A 23,081-nucleotide genomic window follows, 5' to 3' on the forward strand; every position below is an offset into this window, starting at 1 on the left:
TAACCCATATTGAGTAATTGAGAAACAACATTGAGTGGGGGGCACACTCAACACGCAAAGCTTCCTTCTCAAGTTTAAGCCTATGAATTGCAATTCAGGACTGTTGTGACTTTGAGGATCTGTTTGCATTTCCCTCAGCTCTTTTGAACAGAGTAAGAGCAATGGTGTTGAGACGATTGAAGAGTGTCCCCGTAATAATGCAGCAAATATTGCAAGTGCTAGTTAATGCTGCTTCTGGTTTGAAAACAAATAAACTAAGCATGTTTTTACCCTCTTCAATGATAGATGCTACAAAACTGAATAGAAGTTGTAATCATATACTTTAACAGCTATTTTAAGTTGTCCAGAAATTGGTTGTTGCCCATCCTTCCCCTTTTTTCCCCCTTTGGTTTGAGACAGTTGTTCCATGCTCCAGGGCTGAACATTTGAGGCCTTTGCTTTTATTCTGAACAGATTTTTTTGTGAAGGTTGTAACTCTGTCTTTGGGTCCCTTTGCTACAAGTATTTTCTTGTCAAGGAATCTTCATGCTCTGCACTCATTTGACTTGCACTTCCTTTGTGGTCCAGTTGAAAACTGCTAACTTAGTCTCGAATGTTAAATGGCTTGAAGCAGTTTGCAGAAAACCTACCTAAGATTTGCTGATAATCAGTGTTGGTGTGAATTAGATGGTATCGACAGCTGAGTTAAAGGCTAAAAGCCTTCTGCCACTGGAAGCAGATTGTCAGCATAGTGTTTTAGGACCTTTGCAAATGTCAGCTTACAGCAATTTACAGTTGTTAACCCAAAACATAATTAACAATTTAGCTAAAAAATCCAACTGAGCCATATCAGGTCTTGTTAATCTTCAGGCAACAAAAGTCAGGCTTATAATTAACCCATGTGGTTTCCAACAGGAAATTACTCATAATCTGCTTAATGTTGTTTTTCATGAGTATACTTGCCTGCATTTTATCCTTTCTATCTGAATATTTAAACCTCTTGGCATGATGGTATATAGCAGTAGAAGTGTGGACAATCATATCCACAGTGTTGATGAGGGTGTTTCATTTTTTTAATTAATCACTAGTTCTAAAATTTCATTTGGATACAGGGGGAAAGTATGCTTCCCAACAAGAATGTTGGGGTTTCAGTACCCTTGAGGTTTTGTTTTAAGAAAAAATAGGGAGATGATGTGGATGCTTGATGTGGCATTCCTATACCCCAAGTTGTTCCCATGTGAAAAATAGTTCAAGCCTAAGACCTGCTGAAGATAGTGACTGCCAGAAATTGTATAGGAAATACTAGGAAAATGCTAGGAATGACTAGGAAACGTTTATACTTCTGGCTTCTTTAATGGATGATCAAAGCACCACCACTTGGAATCAGAAAGATGAAGTAAAGCTCATTGCTGATCTCTTCTAATTGGAGAAAATGTTGTCTAGGTATTATTGACAGATGAGGTTAGTCTGTAAAATGGTGGGGGTTCTGGATGTACATACATAGAAATGCATGCAAAAATGCAGGGACTGATCCTGTGACATATTTACAAGAAGAAAAAGTGCTTAGAATGTTTGCAGACCATAATGAATTTGGAGCGTTTGCAAGGATTTTTTCAAGCAGGATTAAATTTGAAATGTTTTGGCAACTTCAGTGCCCCTAAAAAAACCCCCACCAAACAAACAAACAAACAACAACAACAACAAAACAGAAAAAAAAAGGAAGAAAAAAAAGCAATGCTTATCAAGTTGTCTCTGGAAAGTGCAAGTTGTACTGTGTTTAAAAGGCATAATAAGAGGCGTAAAAGGCACAACTAGATAAAGGGCAGAAGCTCAGTTTAGAGGTTTGCAGGAAAGTGTTTTCAGGTTAGTCTGGGTTACATAGGTCTGCCATAGTGTATTGCTGTGAAGCTGCCAAATAATATCTGAAATACAGTTTGAAGTGTGACCTTGAAGACATATGAGGTAATTCTTCCTCTTGTTGGCAGCAAGTCAAGTCCCTTTTTCAGTTCTGGTCAATGTGGTTTACTTGTGTGGAGTGAGAGAGTTCAAAAGAAATTAAAAATAATTCAGGACTTTATCAGGACTTTTGACAAAAAGTTATGTGGTCCAGAGAAGGAGGACGAATGGCTGCAGAATGGAAAGGACTGCACTGTTCTTCATGTTTGACCACAGAATAAAATTAACTGCATTAAACCCTCCTTGAACAGGTTGTATATTGTTATATATTGAAACTGTGCTGTTGAAGGAGGTTACCTAGGTTCTCCTTACAAGCTTTAATTTACCTTGGGAGGGTGAAGTGTTCCTGGGGGAGGGAAGGGGGGATCCCCATCACTGAATCACTTAACTCCAGAATTGTTCCTTATATGAAAAGTGGTCAGTTGATTTGCTTCTTCAGGAAGTGTCTTGATGAGGAATGTACTACTTCTTTGTTAATAGGTGAAGATGGGAAACGCGATGAAATTTCTAGCAGGTAGCTTTCTTGGGATACTCTGCAGGTGTTCTTTCATTTTCTGACTGCCAGGCCGCTGGTCAGACTTTAGTCACCAGCTTTTGACTGCTGGACCATGAGACTTGTATGCTCTTGCATTCTGAATGCTGTACAGGAGAGACTAGTAATCAGTATGTTTTTAGTCTTTCAAAATTTTTATTTAGACCATTTTTTTTTTAATAAAATACTAAGTTTCTCCTGATTCTCAATCTCTTTCAAATTTGTTACCCGAAAGTGCAACTTCTTTCTACCTGTGACTTTCAGATTCCATAGTTTTATTTTCCCAGCTATTCTGAGCTGTGATCTATTTGAGTAATGTTTTAAGTGGCACAGAAGAATGTGTTAGTAGCTGTTGTTTAAAGTCCTTTAGAGGATGAGTTGTATGCTGCACAGATAACGTCTGCTTTTTCTTTGCAGAGGATTTGTAATCTGAACAGACCAGAGAAATGTAGAGTAGGTTAAAAAGTGTTCATTTTAGAGTAATCTCAGTGATGGTGACAAAATAATTGTGTGTGTGTGTGTGTATGGTGTCTTTGGGTGGGGGGTGTTATAATTTTTTAATTTAGTAGTAAAATGGAGGAGAGAGAATGTGACAGGAATGAGGTGTGGGCAGAAGAGGATTAGAAGAGTTTATGTTAGCTAGAGCTGTAACGTGAAGAAGTGGAAATGAAAAATCTGTAAGCTGAGGGTGGGAAAAGTCCAGACAAAAATGTAAAAGTTTGTGTTCAGAAGTGGCAGTTTCTTCCACCAGCTGAATTTTCTGCCAAATAATACATCTTAAAGCTTCCTTTTTGTCTTGGAGGGCTTGAATCTTTATTTGGTAAAGCATTCACAAAGCATATGTGTTCTGTAGTAACAGAACAGGTTATCTTACTGGGGATCATCAGTAATTCTTGCTTCTAGCATTGGTGTGGCACTAATGGACTTCTAATAGGAACAGTAGGGTAAAACAGTATAAAATACAGGTATTTTTTTGTCTGTCCTAGCATATATTCTGCTTAAATTGATGAGACTAAGGGCCCCTAAAGCAGTGAAGCATTAGGAAACCATCAACTTATGCGCTTTATACTCTGAAATTCTGTCTCTGTTGGTTTCCTTTGCTTAGGAGAAAATATTTTAAAGGACTTCTTTTCCTGTAAAGGATTTATATTGTTCAGGATTTTTTTCCTCTGCTATTTCTGCTGTTTACTGTGATGCATGGAAGGGAGATTAATTCTTTTGTTCTCATGGTTTTTCTCTTTTTCAGAAGTAAGAAACTTTTTAGCAAGAAAAAATTGAAAAGGAAACAGAAGACTAAATTGAAAGTCAAAACACGCAACAAGGTAAGTCTGTAACTGGACAAAGTTCTGACTCAAAAATGAAAATGATTTTAACTGAAAGAAATTTGAGAATAAAAAAGTGTAACTAGCAATTTATTTAGAAAAGATAATAATAGGCCAGTATTGTTTGTATGCTTACTGTATTCTACATGGCTATAATGTTAACCTTATTCAACTGTGTTTGCTAGTAATGTTCATCATGAAATAATATGAAGAGCATTTTATGTTCTCCAGTTCCTAAAGTGTAAATATGTCTAGACATGTTGGTCTTACAGTTAGGTTTTAAGAGATGCATGTCTAGCCAACAGTTGGAGACTACTGCTGCAAGGAGTTCTGCCCATATCACCTAAAGGCAAAAGGGAGCATTTAGTGTCTAAGAAGCCAAAGTTACCTCTGAGAATTCCTCCATAATAGATGATACTTTTTTGTTTCTGTTGATATTTTCTCCCTGTGTAACTTCTGCCCCCATCCCTTTAAATGTGTGGTAGCAGAAACAGTGAACCTCACTGAAATGTTTACTTGTTGCAGACAAGAAATCTAGGCAGAAGCAGCAGTATTTTAAAATACTGCTCTACTGCATTCTTTCTGTATTACAGAGATGTTATTTCTCTGTTTAAGCTGGAGTCTTGGGGGGATTTTCATGAAGGCCTACTGCAGACAGAGGCTTCTTCCTAGGTTCCCAGTGTAATCAGTAAAGAAAAAGTAGCTCATTTCTGGAATAGTTCTGAAGAACCACTGGAATATCCAGTAAAAATACAGTATTCAGTTGAATGCTCTTATAGTACAAATAGACTGTAGATCAGGCTGGCCATGTTATCCCTGTTTGCCACACCTCGAGTAGTTCCTCTATCTCAAGCCAGATGATTTTGGGAGGGTGAAGCAAGTTCTGTATCTCTGCACTTGGTATTGCCTTTTTGGATACTTACCAGATTGTTCTACTTATCTCAAGTAGTGCAGCTCCAGACTATGGTATAAAAGGGTCTTATCTTCACTTTCTGTTCTCAGTACTGTACGGTGAAATATTTCTGGTCCAAACTGAATTTTCCAGCCCTTTCTTCAGTTGCTATGATACTAGCAGTTTTAGCCCTGTTCCTATCATGATGTTATCAGACCCACTGTCAACACAGAAAACCAAGTTAGAAATTTGAAGAAATTTTGCAGAAAGTAGTTAGTCTTTGTGTGTTCTATCTACTGTCAGAAACTTGTGCTTCTAAAATAACTCTTCATCTTTCAGCATTGTTACTATATAAAGGAAACCTTGTCTTTCTGGATAGTGGTGCCCTAGTTCAACTGCCAAGTAGAAGCTAAATCCAGAACTTCTGTTCTTTGCAAGCTTGGCAGTCAAATGTGCTTCTTGGTTTTATTTGCATTGCATAAATGGATTGGTAGGATCCCTTCTGAACGGCCAAAGGCTATATGAGCAACCTAAAGGCTGGTTCTTGTCTGTAGTTACAGATTTGGCACTAACTGATCATCTTTGCACTTCATGCCTATGGAGGGTTGTTTACAAGATTTTCCTTGGATTTAAAATGTCTTCTACTTGAAGTATTAAGTGAGATTTATTTGTGTTTGAAAGGCATAATGGGTTTTTGCATGTCTTTTAGTGATGCCTGTATTCTAGACAGCCTTTAAGGCAAGCCAGGGTTGATCAGCAGAGTACTGGTATTTTGAGTCACTGAGGTAGAGGAAGGTACTCCAGCTTATTCCTGCATGATAGCAGGAAATTGTGTATTGCATGAAGAATATAGCTGAAAAGGGAAAGATAACCTAAAGATGTGAGGCTGTCTTTATCAAACTTTGTTTACTGACAAAATTAGGTGTTTTGGGGTTTTTTGTTTGTTTTGGGTGTTTCCTTGGTTTTTTTTTTTGTTGTTGTTGTTGTTTGGTTTTGTTGGCTCCCCACCATGCTTTTTAATGCATCCCCATGCTTACCAGTGCAGAATATTCACAATAATTTTTACAATGGAATGTCTGAAAACAGATGTGTGTATTGTCAGGCAAATGCATGCTTCCATTTGAAGCCTTATGATAGGGTTTATTGAAAAGCCCATCACTACTGCACGTTCTGAGCAAGAGATCTTGTGTGCATTAGTTTAGTTTTTTAATACCCAGGGTCTTTCAGTCTGAACAGAGATAAGAGCTTTCTCTTAATAGGCTTGGTAGAGGGTGGGAAGGCCTTAAATTAAGAATAAGCCGAAAGAACGCAAAAATTTGTCATTTATACCTTGCATTTAATAAATATTAGAATTTAGTAATTGAAGAGGAGAGAACATTAAGAAAAAGAAATAAAAGAGGTCATTGTTGAGCAACTGGAAGAAAATTATTTCTGCCATTTAAGCATTAAATGTTACAACATTTTAAGTATAAAACTTTAATTGGTGTTTAATGCAGTCCAGTAGTTACTGCATTAATGTCTTTCTAAGCTGTGGTCATATTATGGTCGTTGTATTTGAACTACTGTTAACTTTTGGTTTTATGGTTGATTATCTTGTTTTTGTAATGAAGGTATAAGTTTTCCATGTGGGTGCAGTGTGTTTTGGCTTCAAAATCCAGTGCTAAATAAGAGTGACTTTGACACAGAAACAAGTATGTGGTTATTGGATGTGGGCGTAGCACATTGGACTCCTGCCCCTGGCCCCACTTCCCTCCCCACCTTCCCCCAACTTCCTTTTTTTTTGGCAACAGTTGCAGGTAGAAAATTGCAGGCTGTGTAACTTACCTCAGCCCTATGAATATTGCTGCTTCCTTTCCCTCCTTCCTTTTTACTCCTTGGAGTTTTCCCACTTTTCTGTTAACTCATAAAGGTGTTGCTTAGGGCATTTAGCTGGGAGACTGGATGGAAAGCCAGAGTTCACTATCTTTTGTTCTCATAATGTTATTTGAAGAAGACTGAAAAACTGGAATCCACCAGAGATGGAATGTACTTCCACTGATCAGCTTCCACCTGTTTAGACAGAAGTTTTAAACTGTGACTTCTTTAGCTTTATACAAATGGAAGGAATAAAACCTTTGGAAAGGACAGTTCATGTAGCAGACAAATTTAAGCTAATGGTTAGATGTATAAGGTGAATCAACTGAGGATAAATATTTGCCTCATCAAAACCACTCATAGCTACTCAAATAATTTGGTAGTGTTTTCAATGGCTTTTGTATTATTTGGTATTTAAACCTCAAGAGGGCATCCCTTTCCAAGAGATGTTTGAACTGTCCAAAGAAGAATTTGGTGAGGTTCTATGCTCTGTTAGGCACAGGTTAGATCAGATGGTTATTATAGCCTAAATCTATCTTTAACAACAGATTAACTTTTCTTTCCTAGATTATAGTTTATTTCTATCCCATCTGAGAATAAACAGTTTTTGCAGTCATCTGGTTCAAGAGGAAGGAAATAAATTGGTCAGAAAATAAGCTATGTATGGATGTAATCTTTTGGGAAAACTGTTTATGTGTCAGACAAGTGTAAGGGTAGACTAGAGGGTTTCTTTTTCCCCACTTCCTGAGTGTACAGGAACATTACAAATGGCTAAATGAGAATGGTGCTTGTGAGTCTGGTTGCTCTATTATATGAACCAAATCTGTGCCATTTAACCTCTCCTACATAATGCATCCTGCCATTCAGCAGGGACTATATGTTTACAAGAACATGTCACACATCAGAGTGTGGGCATCTGCACTTCATTCTTTCTCTTGTAAAACAGCCTCTTACCTTTTAGATAAGAGCCTCTTTTATATAAGAGGCTTCTGTGTTACTTTTAGAAAAAGTACCACACAAGAAATAAAATTTTACCTTTATATATTAAAGCTATGTTCATGATTCTTTACGTACATTGGCATTGCAATTTCTCAGGCCTGTATTTAGATTTCATTATTCAGTAGGTCAGGATTGAATTATTTCTTTAATTTCCCTTAAAACTTCAAGAGAAAGATTTTTCTAATTTTTTCTTAAATGTTTGGAGAACATAATCTGCTGGTCTTTTGTCTACCTAGAATACAGAAAACTTTTTTGAGTGGTATAATTAGGTTTCTTGCATTCACAAATCCTCTGTCTGTTCATCTGAAAAAGATGCCTTAGTCCGTCTGACTGTCAAAATGACCTTTCATCATTGTTACCTCACCTTGTATGGTTTCAGAATCTTCTTTTTGAAGCCTAACATTGTACATTTTGTGAGAATGACATTGTATTTAACAATTGCTCTTCCTTTCCATCAAAATTAGTTAAAAATGTTTTGTCTAGCACAGATAAAGTTTTGCAGCACTTGAGACAGAAGATGTGATGAATACTGGATATCTCTTAAGTTCTATAATGTATGTTTCATCATGTATCTAGATTAAGACGTTGCATTTTCAGTTCACAGTGGTACCAAGTAAAGCAAAAAAGAAAGATTTCAGAATGTCCCACTTTCTTACAGCTCGTGTGAAAGTCACTAAATCAAAAAGCATTGTTATGTTTTCCAGTCTTGATGCTCCATTTTTTTTTGGGGGGAGTGGTAGCAATTTCATATTTTGAGAATCCAAATGCTTTGGGAGAACAAAAAGGTAGAGCCTATCATCTGGTCTTCACTAAGACATCCTAGAAGCTGGGCTTTAGTCATTTTTATACTTGGTAAGTGCTTTGGATTGCAGAATTCCAGCAGCCATTAAGAAGAGGCCATTTGGAGGTGTAGAAAATATGATTGTAGCTTTTCACTGTATGCATAGTGTCATGTAAAGCTATTTCATACTTCTGTGAATCTTCATACCCTTAATACCAAGAAACAAGCTATAGGGTGGAGTTTTTGAAATAATATATCTGATAGCTCAAGAGCAGTTGATTGGATTATTAGTAATCCTAGATATGTGCAAAATTAATAAACTGCTTCAATGAGTTTTTAGAAGTCAATTAACATTTTGTCTTAATGAATTGCAGTATCATTATGAGAATTGTTGTAACTTAAAATAGACTTTATTAGTTTGATGTAAGAATTATTAAATGGGGTTCTCTAGGTACAGTTAGTGGTTAGATTTTCGTAGGGATTTATTCTACATCAAAATCTGGGAGCTGATAGCAAGATTGTACTGGTGGTAGCATAGAAGAGTAACCCAGTGCCATAGCTATCATTACTTGCAGAAAAGGAAATTTCCAGTTGATGATGAGATGAACTTAAGTCCCAGTTTCCTAACTTGATCTCATCAGTGCATCTGACCTGAGTGAGGTTAGGAATCTGTTTGTAATCTAAAAGAAAAAACTCGCCTCATATGGAAAAAAATTCTGATATCTGTTAATACTTTCCACTGCCATTGTTGAAGAAAATAAAACATGGAAAGTGCTCACTGAATGAGTATTTGCATTAGAGGAGCAGAAGCATTTCCTGTTTCTTTTTTGTTTTAATCAGCTCCATCTCTGTCTTTTGTAAAAGAAAAAAAGTGATGCTAATACAACCTGCTTACATACCTTCACTTTTGAACAGATGTTTGTTTTGAAGATCCAGAAACGATAAGTATTATAGTTTAAGCTCCTCAGAGACTTGAGCAAATCCATCATGAATAAATTGTCGGTGGTGTTTACCTTATAGTGAAGTTTGTGGGGGGAGAGAGAACAAGGTGATGCTTGGAAGTTCTGTTTCTACTCTCCAACCAGAAACTGTCGTGTCATTCAGCACCTTTCTTTTTGCCTTTAGGCATCCCAACCATCTGTATGCTTATACATTTAATGTTAATTCAGTTGAGTTTTCTCCTCAAGTGAAAGATGGTAAATGGTGAAAGTCATAATTACCCGTAAGTTTTAAGCTGTTCTTACAACCCTTATTGTTCAGCTTACTGTTCAAAAAGGGATTTATTTCATGCAGTCGTGCCAGTCCTTTTAAACTGACAAAATTTGTAAGTACTTGCATTAGGATTGCTACTGTATTCGTTGAGTGTATGACATAATGAAGTATAATATACTTCTAGTTTCTAAGAATTTACAGATCTCAGATATGGTATTGTGACGAGAAAAGAGAGGTATGAGACAAGATGTGTAGACAGTGGGTTAACATCACAGCTAGGAATTAAACTAATGAGTCATATATTCTAGTGCTGCACTGTTCAGATAGAGCAGGGTGGTTTGGGTTCTGGAGAATATTGTGCTGTTGAAGTCTGGGTAGGAGATTACTCTATAGAACTGTAGTTTGCCCCGTCGTAAAAGACTGAGACCCTGAACACAGAAAGATAGAATGGTTAAAGTGCTTACTATTTAAAAGCTAACACATTAGGTAAGGGACTTTATAATAGTTGTATTAAGAACAAGGAAGGAGTTAATTTCTGAAAGTTAGTCAGCTTTTTATTAATAGGCAAGAAAACATACATTGATATTTTGTCTAGCACTGTCATGTCTAAAATTATCTGTGCTGGCTAACTTGGCCAATCTATTTCAAAAGAGGCTATGTGAGTTACAGAAGTGAGGCTGTTCTGGAACAAAGACTAAGCTGAACTCCTGACAAGAAAACCGGAGTAGAAACTCTTCACAGATTTTATATTTGCAGTATCTGATACTAATTAGATAAGTGAACTTCAGACAGAGGTGTTTCAGAGATTCCAGATACTTTTCCTGTAACTGTCAGTAAACTAGGAAATGCATAGGAAACTCACTAAATTTTCTTCTTTTTTTAACCTGCCTGAGTTCAGCTGTGTTTGTTAGTTTTAAAGCTGAAAACTTACCTTGTGTGTTTGCCTTAGCAGCAGCTGCAAAAACTCTTGGAGTATGTGTATGGATATTTGACATACAGAGGTGTCATATGTTACAGCTGTTTAGTTTTCTGGTGCTGAGCATATTTTAAAGTATGTAGTAGCTCATTATCGTTGGTATCAGTCCAAATCTATTCTGATGCATTTTGATACTGGAATAATGTGAAGTTTGAGTTCTTTCGGGGTTTTAACATCAGCTTTATTATTTCAAAAACACTGATGCTTAACAAGGACCAAACTTACGTGGTCTTTCAAGCCCTAATGGCAGAAGTTACATTGTGCTAACAAAAGAAGCGAGAAAGCCCCCACACTTCCAATAAGTTTGTAGGGACCCTTTTCCAGCTTGCTTTTTTTCTCCTCTCCTTCCCCCACTCCCATCTTTATTGTTTTGTGCTTACTGCTAACCCTGACATGGGTAAAAAATTAACACATTGTCTGTGTTGTATAAAATAGGGTATAAAGTAAGTCATTGCTTCTTGATGTTTTAGCTTGCAATAATTTTGTAGTAATAGTGGAAAGGAAAGATAGGCAAATATGTGCCAGTACAGTTAGAATAATAATATAGTCAAAAATAAAATGAAGCGTGTAAACTGAAATATTTTGAAGCTATTTTGAATATTTTTTTTTAAGTTTTGTAAAATGTGGTGTTAAATGATCTAACTTAGAAGCCAGTGTTATTTCTGGTAATAATAACCACAGATAAAAACGTGTTGTGAACTATTGCTGTGTTTTGATATACAAAGTGTGACTACTGTATTGCAGAATAAACCACCCCATTAAAACATTATCCACTTCATGGGTCTCTTTCCTATCACTGTTATCATAGATGTGTATTTCCACACTGATCAGTTCCAAATCACTGTAATACAGTTTGTTGGGTACTTTCCTGCCAAATGAAGGTTGTCATTCACAGTACCTGTTAAAAAGAACAGACGAGAAGCCTCCACCCTTACTGTCCCCCAATACAAGAAACAAACCAAAATAGCCTTGCGATGGTAGTCATGACCTTGACTCAGTCTGGCCTAATGTGTCTCCAAATTTTTCCTTGCATGTTGAGGCAAACTTATCCTTCACCCTCCAAATTTTTCCTTGCATATTGAAGTAGTTTTATCCTTCACCCTTAACTTAGGCCTTCTCTCCTTAGGTAGTTTTTGTGCCTTCTGTCTACATCGAGGTATTACAGGGAATTGCTTCCTCCTATATGCCTGAAGTTCAGGTTTTCAAAACCTGTGTTCAAACCAGCCTAGTATTTGGTAATGCACGGTTGAAAAGAAAGTATAACTCTGCCTGGGGATTTTTTGTTGTTGTTACATTTTGGTTGTTTTTTAAGTCTGCCATTTCTTGTCGCATCTTACTGTAGCAGAAAGAGTAGAGGTCAGAGTTTAAAAGATGTTTTTAGAATTATTTTTTTTTTCCTAATAATTTTCCAAGTCTAATGACAGCTTCGTGGAGGCTCTTTGTCTTGGCAGTGGCTGAGAGTAGTGTACCACTAGTAGATACGGAGGGCAGTAGGGGCAGGGTAGTGGTAGGGTAAGGGCATGTGTAGTGGTAGTTTCTCAGAACAATTTCCCAACTCTTTGCAGCTCGGGGCTTGTGAGAACAGGATGGTGTCCTGTTATGCCATAGGCCTTGATAGATTTTTGTATTCAGTAGTTTGTCCACTAGGTATTTATTAGTCACAAAATTGTTATCCACAGCGTCCTGCCAGGGGAGTTTTTTATCTTGCCATCTGTTTTCATTTAATGACAAAACAAGTGATGGTATTTTTAATTTCTAATCTACATTTAGCTTATATTTTATTATTATTTAATATGGGGTTAAAATGAACAAGTAGAATAATGCTTTTAAAATCCAGTAATAATTAAAAAAAAACCTGACAAATGAGCCTGTTAAAAAGAGAATAGGCTTTTTACTGTGGCAGAGGTTTGGACCATTCCACAGCCTGAGCTGCTTTCGTTTTCCATCCCAGTATCCTCAACAAGTTGTGAGAGGCAGAGACTAAAGCCAGATGGAATATAGCTAAATATCTTCATCTTCCTCCTTTCTTTCTTCCCTGAAATATAATTGGTACTTCAACAGGAAAGTTTAGTCTCCAGCTTGAGAATTGTTTGGTTGGCCAAAATTTCAGACTGTTGAGATTACTTACATTTAGCAAAGCATGAAACTTCTAATAAAACTAATCTTGTTTTTCAGACTGAAAACCTAGAGAGTACCATAACCATACCAGATATCAAATTACACAGCAACCCGTCAGCTTTTAATGTTTACTGCAATGTCCGCCATTGTGTGTTGGAGTGGCAAAAAAAGGAAGCATCTGTATCTCTGGCTTCAAAGAACAGTGTACAGAGTGGGGATTCGGACAGTGATGAAGAAGAGGAATCCAAAGAGCCACCTATTAAACTCCCAAAGGCAAGTAATTAGATATAGTTTAAAGTGTGCCATGCATTTTGTCTAGTGTTGGTATGTTCTTTGTGGGGAATAAAGAACAGCATTACAAGCCAGCTGCTCAGAAAATAGCTATAGTTTATTTGTAGTCAGTCTAGTCCAGAATCGTCTGATTTGTTGAATTAGGAAGATCTCTATATCCCAGTAATTAATTTTAAATCAGTTAAATGTCAGGTAAACATTAAGCATGTACTGCTTTACTGGTGGTAGAAAATAACCGACAGCCTCAAAGGTCTACAAAAGATGTAAATAAGGCCGCTCTTACCTGTGAGAGGCTACTACATGTAGTGATAAAAGCTGCTTTCTTTTGCTTTACCCTATAAAAGAATAAATCTTTCTGCTATTAGAATTCAACTGGCGGAGTGTTTTCTAAGATGATTTGCTAGGTATATGTGTAATTGCAGTAATTGCCTATTATTCTTACTACCTTAGTTTTTTTGATCATCCCGTTTTGGCTCTAATGCCTTTTGGCACTATAGTAATGCACATTAAGAATTTGGACATTACAGTTTAAAAGGGTAGGTTTTTTACTGTTCACTACTTCAGTGCTTATAATTTATATAGGAGTTACTGATTTTTTTATTTTTTTTTTTAATTTGCTGATTCACTGATTTTGTACTATGTAACTTCTGTGCATGTGGTTTTGATTATTGTTAGCTTATTGATGCTATGAATCCTGCTTCCTTTTGTTGTTCTGAGTCTAAAAAGCGCATTCATATTAACTTTTTGCTCTAAACCAGACACTGAATTAAAAAGGTTCTTGTAGCAGTGATTATGTAGAATATTCTAGTTGCTTAGAAAATAAGAATTTTATAGGTGCTTGTGTTTAGGTATCATTATCTGAAGGTCAGAGTTTGCACCCAAATATAGCTGTGGAGAATTGAAAAGGAATAAAACAAAGTCATGTAACTGCAGTTTGATAACTGAAATTTCATGGTTGATAAATCACAGAGTAAATAGACTGGTTTGGGTTGGAAGGGACATTAAGGATCACCTGGTTCCAACCCTCCCTGCCATGGGCAGGGACACCTTCCACTGGACAAGGTTACTCAAAGCCCTGTCCAGCCTGGCCTTTGAAGACTTCCAGGGATGGGGCAGCCACAGCTTCTCTGGGCAACCTGTGCCAGTGCCTCACCTTCCTGTCTCTCCCCTTGCAGTCTAGAGCCATTCCCCTTGTTTATGGAACTGCATTTGACTCTTTGTGGATTGTGTTAAGTGAATTAGCAAGTGATTGTAGATGTGTCATTTGAAATATAAATAAAAGGCAATGTAGCTATTAGCATTCATAAAGAATTCAATGGAGTCTTAAAGAGATTTTGAAGTTAAAGAGGTTCCAGGAAGGATGAGATTTATCAGGGGTACAGACAGAACACTTGCATGTGAAAACTAAAACACTGATATTGTTTAAAGGTGTTAGAGAGCTTATCAGAAGGATAAGCCAGAAAAGTGGTGCAGGTTTAAAAAGATGGTGGCTTAGAAAAAATGGTAGGGAAACTCTAGGTAGGAAACTTTCTTTTGTCTTGTAATGTCTATGTCCAGGCTAGAATTTTGTGTACCTTTCATAAGGTGGGTTTACACTTTTGATCTGAAGTCCCAAAGATATTGCAAAGGGAATGGGAGGATGGCTGCATGGAGAGCATCAGTAAGAGCTAGCAGGTTCTGACACAGAGACTATGGCTGCAGCAGTACTTGTTTTGGCTCAGACCTGTCAGCAGCAAGCACAAGCTTAAGATGTCTTGAAAAGAACTTTTCTTGTTCTGTCCTTCAGTGGACAGTTTGGAGGAGTTGAGACATTATATATATGTGTGTCTATATTTATAATATACATATATGTATATTAAGGTTAAAAGACCTGTTTTAAGAAGTTTACCCAGTCTGTTGATACCAGATACTGATAAAAAAAACGAAACAACACAAAACCTGTGCAGATCAGGCAAAATCCCAGCAGAACCATCCATTGTTGATTTCCTACTGTAGTGGAAGTTCATAAAATTATAATTTCTATTTGTTAGATTCTCTGCTTTCTCCAGCTGCCTCTGTCAGCTGCTAGGTAAGGTTTTCAGTCTGAAGATCGGGAAGAATACAATAAACTACTCAGTTGCATTTTATTCTTTAGCCTACTACAGTGCATTTTATATACTACAGTGCATTTTATTCTTTAGCCCTACAAAATCAGCATAGAAGGGTTTAGGTTGGAAGGGACATTAAGGATCACCTAACTCCAAGCCCCCTGCCATGGGCAGGGACACCTTCCATTAGACCAGGTTGCTTAAAGCCCTGTCCAGATTGGCCTTGAACACTTCCAGTGATGGGGCAGCCACAGCTTCTTTGGGCAACCTGTTCCAGTGCCTCACCACCATCAAAGTGAAGAATTGCTTCCAAGTATCTAGTCTATATCACCCTCTTTCAGTTCAAAGCCATTCCCCCTTGTCCTATCACTGTTTGCTTTTATAAAAAGAAATAAAAAGATGATAACTGAGTTTTGGATCCTGGAAAAACCATCCATGCTGTTATTTTGTTGATATATTTACCCCTGTAGATCCTATGCATGTGTTTTCTTCCACTGCACTGAAGATATGAAATGAAAGGTGTAATTTGCAGGAAAATTGCCGTTGCACTCTGAAGACTTGATTTGATTATGTTTCTGTTCTTCCTCCAGAAATCAAACAGGTGGTAAAATAAGTTGAGGAAGACAGGAATAAAAATAAATTGAATGACAGAAAAGGCATTTATGAGGTATCCAGTAGAACTTACTATTGCCCATCAGAATATATTTAAGTGTGAGTGGCAGTTCCGTTAACTTATTTTCATGTTTCAGTCATGTTTTTTCTTAGATTTTAGTCAGGGGTGAGCCTTCATTAAACACTCTAAGCACTGGGGCTCTGGTCCTGACAGAAGCGCATGGTGAAGTTTTGAAGGCACAGTTGTGTCATGGTTTAAACCCAGACGGTAACTCAGAACCACACAGCTCACTCTTCCCCTTCTATCTCCCCCTGCTCCCAGAGGGATGGGGAGGAGAATCGAAAGAATGTAACTCCCACAGGTTGAGACAGGAACAGTCCAGTAACTAAGGTATAACAGAAACCACTACTGCTACCACCAATAATAATAATGATAAGGAAAATAACAAGGGAAGAGAATACAACCATTCACCACCCACTGACCAATACCCAGCCCGACCTGAGCAGTGATCTAGCCCTTCCGGGTAACTGCCCCCAGTTTATATAGTTGGCATGACGTGCTGTGGTATGGAATACCTCTTTGGCTAGTGTGGGTCAGGTGTCCTGTCTCTGCTTCCTCCTGAAGGAGAAAAATGACTGCTGCTGCTGAACCCAGGAAGGTTGCTTATTTTTAACTAGTTAACCACCTTCTTTCACCTGCATCGTTGCTACATACTTTGAAAAGGAAGTGAAAGGAAATATTCAGTGGAGAGAAGAATAATTGTAATCTCAGAATATTCAGGAATTCTAAAAGGGAAAATCAGGAGTGGCTGTAACAGTGCTTTTACAGATGTTGTATCTGTTGGCATAATGCATGTCCAGTGACGAGCAATTAATCCTCGTTTTTATGACAAAAAGTAATCTCAGAAGCTTTGAAGAGGAAAGTTCTGCCAGTATCAGCTGTCAAATGCATCATTACTCAATTTGGGAATTCAGGCTGCAAGCCAGTTCTAGCTTTCTGGTTCTCATTAATGAGCAAGGAAAAAGGTCTGTCAAAGTGCAAACTGCATAGAAATTAGAAGGCCTCAGAGGCACAGTTTGTCTTACATTATAAAAAAAAAATATAAGTTTTTCAGGGAACTATTACTCTGCTTAGATAAGCATTTTCATATAATGAGATTACTTCTAGTATTTGCTAGTACAGTTGTGTAGGTGGGTTCTTGATTTTAATTCTTTTGTATTTTGTATTTAATGCCTTTGTATTCTGTGTTACATTTTCGTTATTCAAATAACTATCTTGTTCTATGAACATTGGGATATACCCTTATTGGTGAAGATGCAAAAATACTAACAGTTATTTTGAAATATCTGTTCTTCCTTAGATCATTGAAGTTGGATTATGTGAAGTCTTTGAACTAATAAAGGAGACAAGATTTTCTCATCCATCCTTGTGTCTCAGGAGCCTACAAGCCCTACTTAATGTGCTTCAGGGCCAGCAACCAGAAGGCCTGCAGTCAGAACCTCCTGAAGTCCTAGGTAATGTCTCATCTATTACTGTATTTGTATTAATACGTATCTGTTACTGTGTTGGACAGAATAAAATGTTTTCTTGCAGGTATTTTTGTGAGATAGTAATGTGGTTGTTCTCAACTGACTGACTTTATTCTGGAGTGTAAACTCCTTATGGTGTAACCAGTACTTTCTCAGCATTAATTTTTTATAGAGCAGTAATCTTGGGATGTAAAGGGGTATGTGTGTGTATATATATATATGAAGGATTTTGTTGCTGTGTAATGGGACATTTCAGTGAAACATAGTAAACCGTACAGCCTTACAAATTCATTTGTCTTACTGAAGGTATAAAATACTTTGTCTTACTGGAAAGAAGATAGTTCTACAGTGAACTTACCATCTGCTGTTGTAATGTATAGCTTAGCTATTTAATGTTGCAATTTATGTAAAGCTATTAAGAAAAGTGTCAGAATTCTTGTTGTTTCCTCTGGTCGTCCAAAAGCTTCCCTGAGAATTTAATTTTGTTTTTAATGATACTGAAAATAAAAATTGAACTTCTGACGGCTTTGAGTGTATAATTATGTCATCTAAGTTAAAATCTAATTACCTGTCATTAATTCATAGTTTTTACTGGTTTATAGAACTGTGAGGAAGGCTAGGCTGTAGCATCTTTTGTTTGAAAGTGAAATAAAAAATAAAATACATCTTCAGAGTTTTTATGTATGTTTTCGTATATTATGGGTCAACAGTATGCCATTTCCAAACAGGACAGTAGTTTGCTCCAGGAGGCTTTTATTTTGTATTGATGTAGAGTATTAAAAAGCTACAAAGAAGGCTTTGTTTTGATTGCTGCCTTAGTGATTATTTGTGTATACAATCAAAAAAATTGCGGTGGATTTCAGTTCACACCTTGATTGTTACAGATGTTCAGTCACTACACAGTGCTTGAAAAGAGGCACACAATCAGAATAATTTTCAAGCTTTGATTTGAAATGCTTGCTTCTGAGAAATGGGATGTGCTTCAACATGGATCGTGGTCATAAAGACCTACATGTCATCTTAGTGATGAGGTAGACTGAATAGGCAGTTAAAATAACTCTGGACCATTTTTTATGTGTTCCCCTGTAATAGAAGGACTTTGGTTTTCTTCTCTGGCTGTTGTGATAATCAAGACTCAACATTTTCTGGTGGAAAAACAATGAAAAGTTCAGGATGTTTTAGGCATATTTAAGTGGCATGCTTTCTTTTCTAGGCTGAGGAAAGATGTATTTTTTGTAAGTAAGTTTTAATTTCACATCGACTGGCAAATTGCTTTGTGTGATTTTGTGACTTGTCTGTGTAATTACTGTGTTTTATCTGCAGAATCCCTGTTCCAGCTTCTTCTGGAGATAACTGTCCGTAGCACAGGAATGAATGACAGTACAGGACAGTCCTTGACAGCACTTTCCTGTGCTTGCCTCTTCAGTTTGGTAGCTGCATGGGGAGAGACAGGAAGGACGTTGCAAGCAATCTCTGCTATCCTCACGAATAATGGCAGCCATGCTTGTCAGACGATTCAGGTCTTACAGTAAAACTTCTCTGTATCTGGGGGTTTATGTAAATGATGTGTACATTAGTTCTGAGAAGATCTATTGTGTAAATTCAGTTAATTTTTTTACCCTCTTGTGTTTTGCAATAAGAGTAGGTTTTTCTTTCTTGAATTAGAGATAGAACAGAAAATGGAACATTTGAAAAACAGTTGTGTTTTTTACTGTTTATTTTACCATTTAGGTGCCAACCATTTTAAACTCTCTTCAACGGAGTGTACAGGCAGTTCTGGTGGGCAAAATCCAAATCCAGGACTGGTTCAGTAATGGGATAAAGAAGGCAGCCTTGATGCACAAATGGCCATTGAAAGAAATATCTGTAGATGATGATGACCAGTGCCTACTTCAGAGTGATGGCTTTTTCCTCTATCTCTTGTGTAAAGATGGACTTTACAAAATCGGTTCTGGATATAGCGGGACAGTGAGGGTAATGTGATTTCTTCTTGCCTGATGAATGGCAGTTAAAATAATAACTTTTATGATGTCCTGTTTCCATTAAGAATCTTTGAGCTTACTAATGATCAGTTCTTCTGCAGTTTGTCTAAATTTTTCTGATGATTTCTATGAGAATTTTACGGTATTTTCTTAAAATTTTTGCTTGTCAATATGGTTCAAGACATTGTTAGACACTAAATGATTATTTGTAAAATTGTCACTCTGATATTTATTAAATGATTGGATTTGTTTGCTTTCCAGGGCCATATATACAGTTCTACATCCCGCATCAAAAATAGAAAGGAAAAAAAGTCTTGGTTAGGCTATGCTCAGGTAGGTGAATAAGTAAAACATGCACCTCACCCCCCATCCCTCATGAGTAATTCAGGTAGACCTTGGCTTAGAGTAAGCTTACATGGATAATGTATTGTTGTTTTGACTTCAGTTGTGAAAATCAGGTTTTTGGTACTGACTTTTAAATTGTGGAAGATGAGGAACATCTGATGGAGCTGACATGTAGAAACGTGTAATGAAAAGTTTCAGTGGTGTTGTCACTCTAGGCTTTCTCACAATATGATGGTTGAACATGTAAATTTGTGATTTGTACAGTCAGTTGATGCATGCTTCTTGAAGAAGTTAGTGGATGTAAAAATATGCTTTTGCAAAAAAATAGTGTAAAAATACTTGAAATATTTATTTATGAAAATAAATTGACTTTTAAACATTTGCAGTAAAATAAGGAAGTGCTGTTTTGGTTGGGGGAGGATTGAGGGTGTGTAAGCCATAAGTAGAGATAATTGTGTTACTACTGCAGAGTTAACTATATTTGGATATTTTGTTTTCTTAGAGTTAGTTTCTGGAATATCGACCACCTTTTTTCATACCTTTGCCATTCTTTATAAAAGTTGTGGGGTGTTTAGAATCCTGTTACTACCACTGTGTATTCTCTTTCTCACTTTCAAAGAAAACACACAACAAACCCGAAAAGAGACAAAAACAACCCCCACAACAAAACACAAATTAAATTTCAGAATATAATGTATTTATCTTATAACTACTAAGTAATTTTTATGAGTGATCTCATTGTTCCCTTGTGAAATTAAGTGCACTCCTTGCCATGTTTTTGAAGTAAAATTGTTCAGTACAAATATGTATTCTATTGTGGAATTGTCTCGTATATATGCATACACACACAAAATTGGGTTTTGTTTAGTATCAAAACAGGTCACCAAAAGGAATATTGGCACAATACAAGTGTTCAGATGCCTTCATTCAGGAGCCCATTTTATCAGTTTGGAAAATAATGGTATCCATACACTTTTCACTATATAGAGTTGCACATTTGGACATTTTGTACATAGCTATAAATGTATTTGATAGTCTTCTCTGAGTGCTTGTACAGGTGCATGCAGTCCTAGTGACTGTACCCAAAGACGCTGTTAATTGGAAGAATGCCACTCTAGGGCTGTATTTATGGGAGGATGTGTAAATTGCACTTATTGCTAAGTATGTGTTCATAAAAGAGGTTAAGGTGTGCCTTCAGTCTCATTTCACTTCAGGTGCTTGGTTAAGTGAGCTCAAATTCAAATGATTTTTCTAACTTCGTCGTATCAGTTATTTTAGACTGCAACTTTTTCTCGTCTAATGCTCTTTACTTATTTTTCCTAGTTTGCGTGGGTTTGATTTTTCAAATTTCACACAGATTGATTTATTCATGAAATTTCAAGTAATTTAGATGGAAGTAAAAGGGTTGGTTGGATTTTTCTGTTGATGATTTTAATTAGGTTTGACAGATGAAGGTATTCTGAGGTTAAGCCTTAATGACCTCCCTGTGAAATGCATCCATTCTTGTATGTGTGGAAGCCCCACCTGAGGTCAGCTGTGCTTTTAGAGCAAGTGCAAGCCATTGTTGTATCTCCTGTTATGACACTGCTGTTGTCAGGATCATTACTTAGTCATTTTTCATACTGGCCTCTGCAGCACTCCTTCAGGTTGGTTTTTTTTGGGCCTCAGTCACCTTGAATGAGTGTGTTTATAAGAGCCCTTAAGTAGTCTTCTTCCGTAGCTGCTTTTATAGCCGAAGTGCTTTCTAAGTGTAAATTCCCCAAATGTGTTCCTGCCCTGCTCCCTCAAAATCTTTGAAGGGTCCACAAGCATTGTAGCATCAAAAAAGATAAGAGAGGAAAGTTGCCATATTGCCTCTCTTACGGATCTGTGCACGTTATACGCACATGGGGGCTTATGGAACCAATCTTGTTTGAGCTAAGAAAACCTCACTTGACTGTATTTTTTTTTAAACATGCACTCAAAATTATAGGTATAAACAATAAACATCAAATGTGAGTTTTAGGTAGGCAAATCTTTATACTGAGAAGCCTTCTAAACTGGTGACTGAATCAAACCTTACAAACACATGCACAAATGAATAGAGAGAGGATACTATTTTGCTATACCAAAGCAGCTTCCTGACATAGACTGCTGACCAGAATAGGTAGTTTTGGGGAAATGAAGGTATTCTGCCCATGGAGAACCAGAAAGAGAAACTTAGTAGTCCTGAATATGTCTGTTCCCTTAGGTCTGGCTAAGAGCTAGGAGGTGAGCAGTGTATGTAGCTCGTTGTATGTAACCTTGTGTCATGGCTGCTGTCACCAAAATCACCATATACTTTGTGGGCATTTCTTTGAAGAGCTCAGAGAATAAATACATGGAATCTTGTTAGCGTGGGGGTCAAAGTAGTTAATCAAGGTTTTTGAAAAATTCTCTAGTTTTTAATGCATGTTTTTATTAATGATCACCTTTCTATATAGGGTAATGTATGTATCTCCTTCCTGCAATTCCTGTGAATCTTCTGTTGATGTGGAAAGTGGGAACAGGAGCACTGGTTTTTACTGTGACTGTGGATCTGAACTGTAATCGTATGCACATATGAAGAACATCATTACTATGTATGGCTTCAAAAGCTGTATATGATCTTTAGTATGCTGATCTACAGCATGTAAAAATGGTGGAGGAAGAAGGTCAAATTTCCATTTTTTACTGTAGAATTTGATTAGTGGAAAAAAGTTGATAAAATTAAGTAATTTTAATGTAAAGCTAAAAGGTTTCCAAAATTTTTAAAAAATACCTGAGATGATTGCATTTTTTTTCACTCTTGACGATACCCTTTAATGTAATTAAGAATATTTCCATAACAATATATATGTATTGTTACTCTTACCAGGGTTATTTATTATATAGAGATGCGAATAGTCACAGTATGACAGCCATAAGAATAAACCCTGAAACCTTGGAACAAGACGGTACAGTTGCTTTGCCAGGTAAGAACCTCCAGCTATGACAAGATGGTTATATAGCATAGCATGTTTACATGCAATGTATCTTCAGGTAAGCAGAAGAGAAACAGACAGATTTTGAGATTATGAAGAGATTGCTTTTTTATGACTTTGGTTTGCTGCGCTAGACCAACTGTAGTATTTCCTTCAGAGGTCTTCCATCTTACTCTGACTGCTGCAAGAATACTGCAACGTTTTAGAATGTATGGTCATTTTAATTTAAAGACTCCAAGAGCTTAAATCCTTTCTTAAAGAATTTTTGTTTCACCCCTTGTTTAAACTTTGAGCATTTGCCTCAGATGTGACCTTGTTTCCAGTAGCTCTTACATCTAGGCAGTAAACTATGCCCAAACCCATTTGTTTTTTAAGATAGGTAGAAATGTATTCAAGAACCAAAGGAGGCTAATGAACACTGAGGAACTGTGCTCCTGATGTTTAAATTGTGGATTTTAGTTTATCTGTTTTGGATTTTTTTTTATTATTTTTTTTTTAGTTTTGTTTGGGCTTTTTGTTTGGGGTGTAGAAAGGCATAAGAATATCTTCTGATTGAACAACTACAGCCTTATTCTATATGTCAGAAGAAAGATTTTGTGTTGCATCCTGACATGAATAAAAGGCACTGATTG

At 36.8% G+C, this 23,081-nt stretch overlaps 1 protein-coding gene across 1 annotated transcript in view; it reads left to right on the plus strand.

Annotated features, from left to right (window-relative positions):
* Window positions 1–23,081, plus strand: part of MYCBP2 (MYC binding protein 2) — a 180,510-nt gene that overhangs the window by 22,847 nt on the left and 134,582 nt on the right. Inside the window, exons 2-8 of the mRNA XM_065678093.1 lie at window positions 3,714–3,789; window positions 12,679–12,894; window positions 16,973–17,126; window positions 18,465–18,661; window positions 18,873–19,115; window positions 19,385–19,456; window positions 22,344–22,440. Coding sequence (XP_065534165.1) covers window positions 3,714–3,789; window positions 12,679–12,894; window positions 16,973–17,126; window positions 18,465–18,661; window positions 18,873–19,115; window positions 19,385–19,456; window positions 22,344–22,440 — 1,055 coding nt within the window. The remainder of the gene's footprint in view (window positions 1–3,713; window positions 3,790–12,678; window positions 12,895–16,972; window positions 17,127–18,464; window positions 18,662–18,872; window positions 19,116–19,384; window positions 19,457–22,343; window positions 22,441–23,081) is intronic.

Source organism: Lathamus discolor, chromosome 4, assembly GCF_037157495.1.
Source record: "Lathamus discolor isolate bLatDis1 chromosome 4, bLatDis1.hap1, whole genome shotgun sequence".
Lineage (NCBI taxonomy): Eukaryota > Metazoa > Chordata > Aves > Psittaciformes > Psittacidae > Lathamus > Lathamus discolor.